This window comes from Lagenorhynchus albirostris, chromosome 8 (genome assembly GCF_949774975.1).
Source record: "Lagenorhynchus albirostris chromosome 8, mLagAlb1.1, whole genome shotgun sequence".
NCBI classification, from domain to species: Eukaryota; Metazoa; Chordata; class Mammalia; order Artiodactyla; family Delphinidae; genus Lagenorhynchus; species Lagenorhynchus albirostris.
In genome coordinates, this window is record NC_083102.1 from 12,191,859 (window position 1) to 12,202,864 (window position 11,006).

The following is an 11,006-nucleotide window of genomic DNA, read 5'->3' on the forward strand; positions in this document are numbered from 1 at the left end:
CTGGCTTACCTGCATTTGTGTTCACAAGGTTGCCCTCCACTTGATAGCCATGACTCTTAGAATAGTAGCACCAGGGCACACTTATGGGTCCCTGAGGTTTCCAGCAGCACCCACGCTGGTCACACATGGCCTGAAATAAGGGATTAGTTAGAGTAACTCCACTATGGGTAGAACACTATCATTGATAAATATAATTTGAGCTTGCAGTCTCATGAGCCTTGTTTTACAAATAAGGGACCTGATACTTAAAGAAATTGTGCTGTATCCCAGTCAATGCGGTGCTTGCACTCAAAACTCACTTTTCTGACCAATATCCTTCCTCGTTGTTATCATATAACAATATATGATCACAATGCATTCTCTACCTGTCATCACAATAAACCTGGTAAATTTATTTAAATATTCTAAACTACTATATAGTTATATCACCAGTGACCCAAAATGACAAATGGAGCTTCACTGATATTGGCTTTGGGCTCTAAAAAAACTTTGCAATTAACTTTATTCAGAAGCTTTGAAATCAAGGCAATTTTGCTTTGAATTTTAAATGTGTATATTACAAATGGGTATATTTAGTATATGTGACATATATACATATATATTATACATATGTACACAGTATATACATGTATGTGTGTGTGTGTGTATATATATGTATATATAGTCTCTTAACTCCTCCCAAGGCACTAATTGTTCCTTGAAACCCAAATAGATTCTGATTCTTATTTAAGAAAGGTACCTGCCTTTTACTACAATTAATGACTGAATCACATGGAGACTAAAATGGATACAATCTCTTTCTCATATAACTAATTTGGAAGAAGCAATCAGGTTAAATATAAAAAAAGTACAAGGAAACCATTCCTCTTTAGTGTAACTAATAAAATACTATAGCAAAAATTATGGGTTGTGGCTTCCAGGATTAGATTACAGAGTGCCTCCTGTCTAGCTTGCTCCCTCCCTTTCACTTGCTCTGTTGGAGCTCTCACTCTGCGAGAAGTGAGGTGCTGCACTGCAGAAGGACCCACATGGTGAGGAACTGAGGGAGGACTCCAGCAAGGAACTGAGGTCCTCAGCCCAACAATCCTTGAGCAGCTGAATTCTGCTAATAATCACAATACACAAGCTTGAAAAGGATCATCCCTGAGTCTCAGAAGACACCTTGATTGCAGTCTTCTGGAAGCCTATGAGCCAAAAGCACCCAGATACACCAAGGCCAGATTTCTGACCATAGAAACTGTGAGAAAAGAATGTTTGTTGTGTTAAGCCATTAAGTTTTGGGATAATCTGTTACACAGCAATAGATAACTAACATACCCTGCTATATTATTTTACAGATGAAGAACCTCAGGCCACAGAGGTAAAAGTTCGCAGTGGTGAAGTGATCTGCCAAAGGTCACTTAGCTATTGAGAAGACAAGGACCAAAACTTAGCTCTCTTGTTATCCATTTCTTTTTCTCTATAGTCTGGGTTGAGTATCTGCTGAACATATTTTCAGGAGGATATGGTAATGCTTTACAAATGTAAGACAAAAAAAATTGCTTAGATATATGAACAATTAGATTTAATCATATGCTAATTTTTTTGGTAATCATATGCTAATATAACAACCAATATTAAGGATCGAAAAACAGTGTCCATCTGTGGTTTCCACTGCTATGGAATCAGGCTTCACTGTGAACTCAACTAGTCAGCAGTTTTTGTTTTTTCTTTTCAAAACCCACTCAGATGAAACTTCAGTATAACCTGAAAAGGGAAAGGTGTCGAAAAGAGTGTTAAGCAGAACGGTTTCTGCATGCTCCCCAGAGCTTAATAACTTCTTCACTGAACTGGAAAGGGCAAAGATCAAAGAGTGGCCAAAGCAGCATGAAAAGTGCACAGCCTCTTGGCCACCTGGAAATCCCAGGCCCTGCAGCGGAGCTAAGCAGTTATGGGGAGCAATGTGGGGAGAAGCAGAGAGCAGGGCAAATAGACAAGGGAGTAAAAAGTAGGTGAAACCTCAGAAAAGAGTTGTAGAGAGAAGCTATAAAAAAATGACAACATGAATAGGACTGAAGGCACCCAAAAATAATTAAACCCAAACTTGAGACAAAAAATGTCCTTTTAAGTTGAACATGAGAAATAAAATTTAAGAGAAATTGCCAAAATAATATAGAGTGTATAATTTCCAATACAGTATTGAGGGGAAAACTAAGGGGGAAAATTCTCAATGCAAAAAATAAGGAAAGAAAACATGTATACGGGGGTAGGCGTGAATGGGGAGCAGTACATAAAAAACAGACCAAATGGAAAACACAAAATGAGACCATAGAAAAAAGTTTTTCATGTCAATTATCATATGGCTTAAATACTTAATTTAAAAAACAAGGATAATCAGATTACATTTACAGAAATAAATTCAACTGAAGCTGTTTACAGGCAGCACACCCAAAATTTAAGCTCACAAAAGCACTAAAACAGGGGAAAACAGCTATGTGAGAAGAATTCTTACCAAGGGTTAGTACAGCTATAGTGATAGCTGACAAATAGACTTTAAGTAAATATTAATTATTAGAGAGACATAGAGTCACTACATGATGACAAAAGCTTCAGTTCACCAGGAAGATATGACATCTCAAACCTGATACACACCTGATAATAAAGACTCAAAATATTTACAGAAAAACCTTAAAGAATCACAAGATAAAATTGAAAAAGACAGTAAGTACATAATGCAATATCTTTAAAGAACTCCCTCAGTAACTGATAGATAAAATAGACAAAAAAGTAAAGATATTTTGCTTTTTACATAATAGATACATACAGGCTCCTGCATCAACACAAAGAGAAGGACTGCATTGAACTCAGAGATTGTGAGAAATCAGATGCTGAAGACACTGCTTATGACCTAGTCAAGCTCTGCTCCACTGGAGTCCTTTTCTCCTCCAACCCCCAATGCTTCTTAACATTTAGAGAGAGAGGAGAAGAAACAAAAAAGGAAGTATTTTATATCAAAATCAGACATGAGAGAAAAAGGAAAACTAGAATCCAGTTTTATTCACGAATATAAATGCAAAAACCTAAAAGAAAAGAGCATGCTATTTTAACAATGGAAATCAGCAGCATATTAAATAAATAATAAGCCAGTGGTGTTTCTTCCAGAAACACAGGGATTCTTTACTATTAGAAAATCCACTGTATAATATTTCATAACTTATTAAAGGAAGTACACAATACAATCATTTAAATTAATCACCTATTCATGATAAAATTCTTAGCAAACTGGGAATATAAAGTAAGTTCCTTAGTTGGATAATGGGTAGATACCTAAAGCCTATAATATCCATCTCACTAACTCTGAAATGTTAGAAACATTCCTTTTAAAATCAGAAAAAAAGAGTAGGTGACCATGCCTATGTTGTTTTATAATTAAATATATATTGGAGGTCCTAACACTACAAGACTAATAAGACAAGAAAATAAAGAAAATTTGTAAAACTAAAAAGGATGAAGCCAAGTTATCATTATTTTCTGACATAATATTATGTAAGTAGAAATCCAAGAAAATTTACAGAAATAAATTTAAACTAAATAAGTTAATTATTATTATATTAGATCTTCTATTTTCTTCTTAAAGTCATAAGTTTTTCTTTTTTGCCTTTAGGCTTTTAATCTTCCTGGCATTGTTCCTTGAGATATGATGTAATATAGGAATATATAAGCTTGACTCCAGTAAAATATAAAATATCTGTTCATCAAGACAGCATAAAATAGGTGAACACAGCCTCATGACAGCAGAAGATACTTGCAGCATGTATAATAAAAATAAGAAGTAGAATCTAGAATAACACAAACAAGAAATGTGTACAAATCAGAGTGAGTTGAAAATAATTTACTGATAAGACTACATATGCCTTGGAATATGTGCATCATTAGGTCATTAGGAAGCAGCATATCTAAGATTAAAAAAAAATTCAGGACCTCAGCAACTGCAGCATTTATAAAAGACAGAAAGCAAAGTTGCAAGGACAAATGCAAACACGTGAAAAGGAAGTGTCCCAGGTGCAGTGAGAGTCGGCCTGAGTGAATCAGAATTAGCCATCTCCTGCCACTGGAGGGAATGGGACCACAGTGGACCTTGCTCATTCAGCCCTGCCAGACATCCTGTCCTAGGTGCTGGCTCCTCTAACCCTGTATCCCTCCATCCTGTTCTTTCTGTACTGTCCAGTGTCTCTCCACAGCCTTTATGGGTCCTGTTTTAGACACAGAATTCCCTCCTTTTACTGGGATAAGAAACAATGGAATTTACAACAAAGAATCATCTGAAGGGAAATTTATACTCTTAGTTCTTTAATCCCAGAGGAGAGGAATGATAAAATGATATAGCAATGGCCTCAGCAGTAAAACATTCTGCCTAGCCTAGTGTCATATTCATAATTTCTTCCCACTCCCCTCCTCCACATAGCCATATACTTTCCTTCAACAAACACATTATATACATATACACAACAGTATCCATTGAATCAGCCTCTCAACAACACTTTAGATTAGCATATGGCACCCAGAACACTTAGAACACACAGCAAAATACCTAAGAAATACCTTCTATGAAAAACCAGGTCACTGAAAGTGCTCCCAGAGTATTTCTCTCTGGCTGAACTAAAGAGGAGCAGGCCAGTGAATGAATGCAAAGGTCATAGATTAATTCACTTGGGTATAACATTTAGAAAAAAGGCAAAGGTTGTTTATTGAACTACAATCTTGATACCACAGTATTAAACAGCCTTATTATAAAACCAAAGAAGCATTACTGAGGCAATAATGACATCTGAAGTTCACGTAGCCAATAACAAGATGGGCTGTTGCAGGAAAGTGGACAGACTGAGGATGCATTAGTCTTCCAGGTGGGCTTCTGAGCAAGTAGTTTCCTAGCACACTATGACAGGGGCAAGTAAATGGGTGCGGATCAACTTTCTGGAAACATCCTGTTTAGGTACAGCATATCTAGACCATGACTTCCCATTCCTATTGGCAAAGCAGCACATTAATGAATGGTCCTCTATCATCAAGCTCCAAACTACCTTATAGTCTTAAACATTATATGCCATCTGGCACCCATCCTGTCTTGGCCATATGGGACCATTCAATATGTCATGTATGTGCCCCACAACTTCCTCTTCTGTCACTTTGTGTGCAGTCTCCTCTATCCTGAATTCACTTTCCATTCCTCTCATCTCTGTCAAAATCCTGCTTATCATCAATTCCAGACTGTCACCTTCTCCTTGATAATAATCTCTTCTGCTTTGTGATCCACACAGTATTTCGTTTATATCTTATAAATTTTTGTTTTATATTCGAGTTATGTATTTACTTAGCTTATCTCCTCTATCTATTGAACCTATCATCTAAAATACCAAACTTTATGACATTTGGCCCCATACTGAAGCGCTTTTTTTTCTTTTTCTCTTCTATCTTCTTTTTCCTTTATTTCTGTCTTTTATTCTCTCTCTTCTTGGTTTCCCATTTCGTGATTTCGTTCAGCCCTAAGTGGCTGCTCCTAGCTGCTATGTATCACATAAAAAGCCAACCTCCTCTACCCGAAATCCAAGGTCTTCCAAAATCTGAATCCACCTTTTCTGTTCAGACACATTTCTTCCTACTCTTCCTACTCCAATGTGTTCAGACACATTTCTTCCTACATTTCTTCCATGTCTCTTCATTAATCCAAGAGAAAGTTACATTCATTCAGTCAGGGTAAGACGCCAGATGAAGGGGATTGAATGCTGCAATAGTCTTGGTTAGATGAACTGCTCTAACTGGGAGTCCTTCCCACGTTGGCAGCCTTGCTGTCCAGGCTGATGCCCTTCTGTGCTCTCACTGCTTTGTCCTGTCCTGGGGATTTCCTGATCCTTGACTATTTACCATATTGGTGCTCTCTCTTGCCTTCAACATAGCCTCTGAGCTTCCTGACTAGTTTTGTCCAATCACTCTGCTCCTAACTACAGTTCCCAGGCATTTTCTCTACTCCAAGCTATTTATCTGGCTCTAGTTCTTTTTTTCTGCCTTAACTTCCAGCTTCCCCAAAACCCCAGTCTATCACTACGGTTGATTTCTCATCTGTTATTTCTTTGCCGTCTTGGTTCTCTCTGACTCAGCATCTATGCTATTTCAATCAATACCAAAGGCTCAAATTGTGTAACCATTCTCACTTTCCACAGTTCACATTCTGCGACTCTGTCCAAGTTATGGGCTGAATTGTGTCCCCAGAAAAGATATGTTGAAGTCCTAATACTCAGTACCTCAGAACTTGATCTTATTTGGAAATAGGATTGTTGCAGATGTGATTAGTTAAGGAGTGATCATACTGGAGTTGGGTGGGCCCTTAATCCAATGTGATCTGTGTCTTTATAAAAATGGGAAATTTGAACACAGACACACACAGAGAATGCTTTGTGAAGATGGAAGCAGAGAATGGAGTAATGTAGCTACAAGCCAAGAAACGCCAAGGATTGTGGCCGTCACCAGAAGCTAGGACAAAGGCATGGAACAGATTCTTCCTTAGAGCCCTCAAAAGGAATCATCCCTAATGACACCTTGATTTTGGACTTCTAGCCTCCAGAAGTATGAAAGAAAACAAAATGCAGAAATAAAATGTCTTTTGGTATTAGGACCTTTAGACAAACCAAAATAGTAACTCTCAAGAACATCACAGATTATTCCAGCCCGTGAACAATAGGATGGCTGCAGAGATAAATGTGAGAGTGCCACATGCCCAAGAATCGCATACAGCAAGCATCCTTTCTGTGTCTGATACAAATCTGCCATTTCAGGTCAGTGGACTTCACTCAGAAGCCTGCACGTTGTCTTTCTTCACTCTCAACATGAAACATGACTGATATGGTGTGTGCAATGCATTTTATAATCATATATTCAGCTGGACTTCAGGTGATGGTCAGGAAACACTGCCCAAAAGTAAACGCCCAGATGCCTGCACTATCTTTAATCTGGTATTTATTACCTCTTCCTTCAAAACTTGGCTCTTGAAGCTTTATCCTTATTTGAAATACTGTTTTATGCCTATGGATGACTTTTTATTGTAGATCCTAGATAACCTTTTAGAATTGTGTAAGGAAAAAAGAGAGAGAGAGGCCAAGAAACAGAGTCAGAAACAGAGTCAGAGAGAACTAGTAACCAAGTAGAGTTACCAGATAAAAGACAAATATACTTTTAGTATAAGTAAGTCCCAAGTCTTACACGGGACATAATTATACTAAAAATTTATTCATTGTTTATCTGAAATTCAAACCTAAATGGACAGCATGTACTTTTATTTGCTGAATCTGCCAACACAAGGAAATTTTCTAGTTCTTCCTCTCCCAAGGCTGAGCTGTCATATAAGCATGAATACAGGATTTCTTTTCCTGAGCCACCAATAATTGCAATGCAAACAATAAACAACTCTGGGGGCTACAAACAGAAAAAAAAAAAAGAAAACAAACCCTTATCCAATGGCATAAATTCTTAAATGAAAACAAGGTCTGTAAGTCAAACCTTTGTCGGTGACTGGTCAGGGATGCAGTTTATCCGTTCCAATTCATTTACCACTGGGCACTCGGCAGAACCAGGAGTGGTACTTTTCCCAGGATCTGGAGTAACTGTCATCCCAGGACCTGAGGTAACTGTTGTCCCAGGACCTGGGATAATCCCAAAAGCAAACATAAGATGACAGAATTAATATCACAGGCATTTGATACCCTCATAGTTCTCAACACCTCCAATTATATGGACTCCACTACTGATTGGGCTTCACTCTATGACCCTGAAATGTGCACATTCACTTTATAAAGCCTCATTTTGTTCTTGCTGACTGTATTTAACTCTACATATACCTGCACCATCTCCTTCTACCAGCAAGGCCCTTCCCTATGAGACAGTGCATACAAGAGCAAGGAGTTGGACTCCAACATTAGATTGGAAGCTCACCAAAGTGGGAACCAAATCTACCTTCTCTACTCCAGGGGTTGGTAAACTACGTCCTGTGGACCAAATCAGGTCACAGCCTGATTTGTAAATAAAATATTGCTGTCACACAGCCACACCCAGATTTTTTATGTATTGTCTATAACTGCTTTTGTTATTACAGGCAGAATTAGGTAGTTAGGACAGAGACCGTATGGGCCACAAAATCTGAAGTACTAAGTATATGGCCCTTTACAGAGATGTCTGTACATTCTGCTTTGGTCCTGTACTTCCACCCAGGCAGCTGGTTCACGAAATGTTTGCACACAGATCACGTGCAGTATATATTGTTCTCTTGAATGTTACCCTAATCATAGTAACCTCAATTCTCCTTGCTCAATCAACAGGCAATCCCTTGACAAGGAACACTTCTGAGTGATGGTATTCTTATACAAATGTAAAACTTCATAGGACAAAAAATGTAAAGGGAGGCCACCAAACTAGAAACTGGCAGCTAGAATCTATGCCAGCTGATTGATGGATTCAGACTTAAAAATCAGTTAGAGAGGGCTTCTCTGGTGGCACAGTGATTAAGAATCTGCCTGCCAATGCAGGGACACAGGTTCGAGCCCTGGTCCGGGAAGATCCCACATGCCGTGGAACAACTAAGCCCATGCACCACAACTATTGAGCCTGTGCTCTAGAGCCCACGAGCCACAACTACTGAGCTCGTGTGCCACAACTACTGAAGCCCGCACACCTAGAGCCCATGCTCCACAACAAGAGAAGCCACCGCAATGAGAAGGCCACGCACCACAACGAAGAGTAGCCCCCGCTTGCCACAACTAGAGAAAGCCCGCGCACAGCAACGAAGACCCAACACAGCCAAAAATAATAAATAAATTACTTTTTTTTAAAGTCAGTAAAATAAAGAAGGCACATTTATTACATTCTAACATAAGGAAGTTAGATTTCTTTAGGGCACTCTACAATAAGCTAATAACAATATTAAGACAAAACAATGAGGCTTCTAATAAGTTTTCTTTTCACTAAGTTTCCAATTCAAATGTGGTGGAGTTAATAGAACTTTGTATTTGTGCTAGTTTCCGCGTAAGGGTTTTAGTTTCATCTTCAGGATCATAGAATTTTAAGAACTGAACAACCTTTGAGATTATTTAATCTAACTTCCCACAGAAGTAGAAGTGGTGTGACTGAAAATGAGGTAGGGGGAGGGGGCAAAGGTTTTCCTCTGGCAACACACTAGCCCCTCGTCACGTGCCCCACCTAGGAAGCTGCTCCTAGCTGAAGCCCAGATAAGAAATTATGGACAACTCAGCACAATCCAGCCCTTCTGTTAAAATAAAACAGTTCAATAAACTTTTAATAAAAAAAAACTCTGGCAGCTGTTATGTTTTTAAAGAACCAAACCTGGGCTAAAGGTACTTTAATTGATTATATACTTATTTGACTACATTTCATATAAGGGTATCGTGGATTACTATTGTTAACAAAATTACAATTATTCAATGAAATTCAGCAAATATATTTCAAGTGCCAGTTGCGGAATCCTGCGCTGTGCTAAATTGGGAAATGAAAGTGTCAGGGTTAGGCCTACAATGAATACCTACTGTGCTGTCACAGTTTGAGTCAGGTGGTCCCCAACACACACATATAATACACACACACACACACACACACACACACACACACGCGTTCACACCAGTGAATATGAAAGCATCACTTCCCTGCCATTTCTGAGGTGTCTGCTCTGATAAGAGCAATATATGGAGGGGGGAACACCAGAGTTCCTTGTTACCTTCTGATTCCAAAGAATCTCTGGCTGAAAGCACAAAGAGAGGAACAGTGATGATAAACACCACAAGCAGAAGAACACTGAGCATAAGCTCCAAAGTAGTGAACTTTTTCAACTTCTTTCTTGCCATCTACAAAGAAAGAGAAAACAATTTTAGATTTGAGTTTTATTTAACACGTGGTTAGCAAACTTTTTTAACTTGAGAAAAGCTCAAATGTATACATAAGAGGAATGAATGACATAATAAACGCCCAGGTACCCATCAACTAGATTAAAAAATTATCAAGTGGCCAATCTCATTCTGTCTTTTTTTTTTTAAAGGTAATATAAAAACTTTTATTTTTCTTATGTCTATTCTTATTCATGTGTCTCCTTAACCTTGGGTTATTTTGAAGCAAATCTCAGATTTCATATCTTTCATTCTGAAAATATTTAAGCATATTTTTTAAAAAATAAGAAATTTCACAAAAGCCAAGCAAAATATTGTTATCACACTTAAAACATTTTTAAAATAATTCTTTAATCATCAAATTAAAGAACTATTTTTTAAAAATTTCCCTCATTGTCTGATAAGCATTTTATAGTTTGTTCTACTCTCATAAGGATACAAGTAAGATCTATATATGACTAATTGATTTGTGTCTGTTAAGTCTTTTTTAACCAGTAAGGTTTGTTCTGTAGATCTGCCCATAATCTGGATTTTGTTGATTGCATCTCCATGCATGCCAACATGTTTCTCTATCCTTGTATTTCCTATAAATTATTAGATCTAGAGTTTTGACAGATACAGGTTGGTTTCTTTTTAGCATGAATGGTGCATAGATGGTACAACATCTTCCAGCAAGAGATACATAAAATCTAGCAGTCTCCTTTGTTTACAAAAATGTTCACAGCCATTGGCGAGCATTTCTTCGATCCATTATTTCATTAGGAGTTGTGATGCAGTGACACTGTAATTTTATCATTCTTTGTTCACTTATTAAATGAAATATTCCTATAGAAAGAGATTTCCCCTCATCTATCATTTGTTTCATAAAGTTACAGTTTGTATAGGATAGGAAAGGCAGGATAAATGTTTCAGTCTTTATTTACTGGTTTTCAAAATAAGGAGTAATAAGGAGTAGTTTCCCTAGCATCCTCCAAAGGGGATCAATGAGATTTTTTGGTCCAATATCTTTATGAACTCATAGATTTAAATACATTTCATCTGTATTAACCCATTGATGTTATTATTATTAACGCTCATATTGTCCCA

The 11,006-nt window shown here is 37.6% G+C and overlaps 1 protein-coding gene across 1 annotated transcript in view; it reads right to left on the reverse strand.

Moving 5' to 3' along the window:
- The window catches only part of LOC132524507 (maltase-glucoamylase-like), a 78,101-nt gene extending 68,220 nt beyond the window's left edge, over positions 1-9,881 (reverse strand). Inside the window, exons 1-3 of the mRNA XM_060156509.1 lie at positions 9,755-9,881; positions 7,531-7,625; positions 10-130 (exon numbers count right to left, since the gene is read on the reverse strand). Coding sequence (XP_060012492.1) covers positions 10-130; positions 7,531-7,625; positions 9,755-9,881 — 343 coding nt within the window. The remainder of the gene's footprint in view (positions 1-9; positions 131-7,530; positions 7,626-9,754) is intronic.
- Between the last annotated feature and the right edge of the window lie 1,125 nt (positions 9,882-11,006).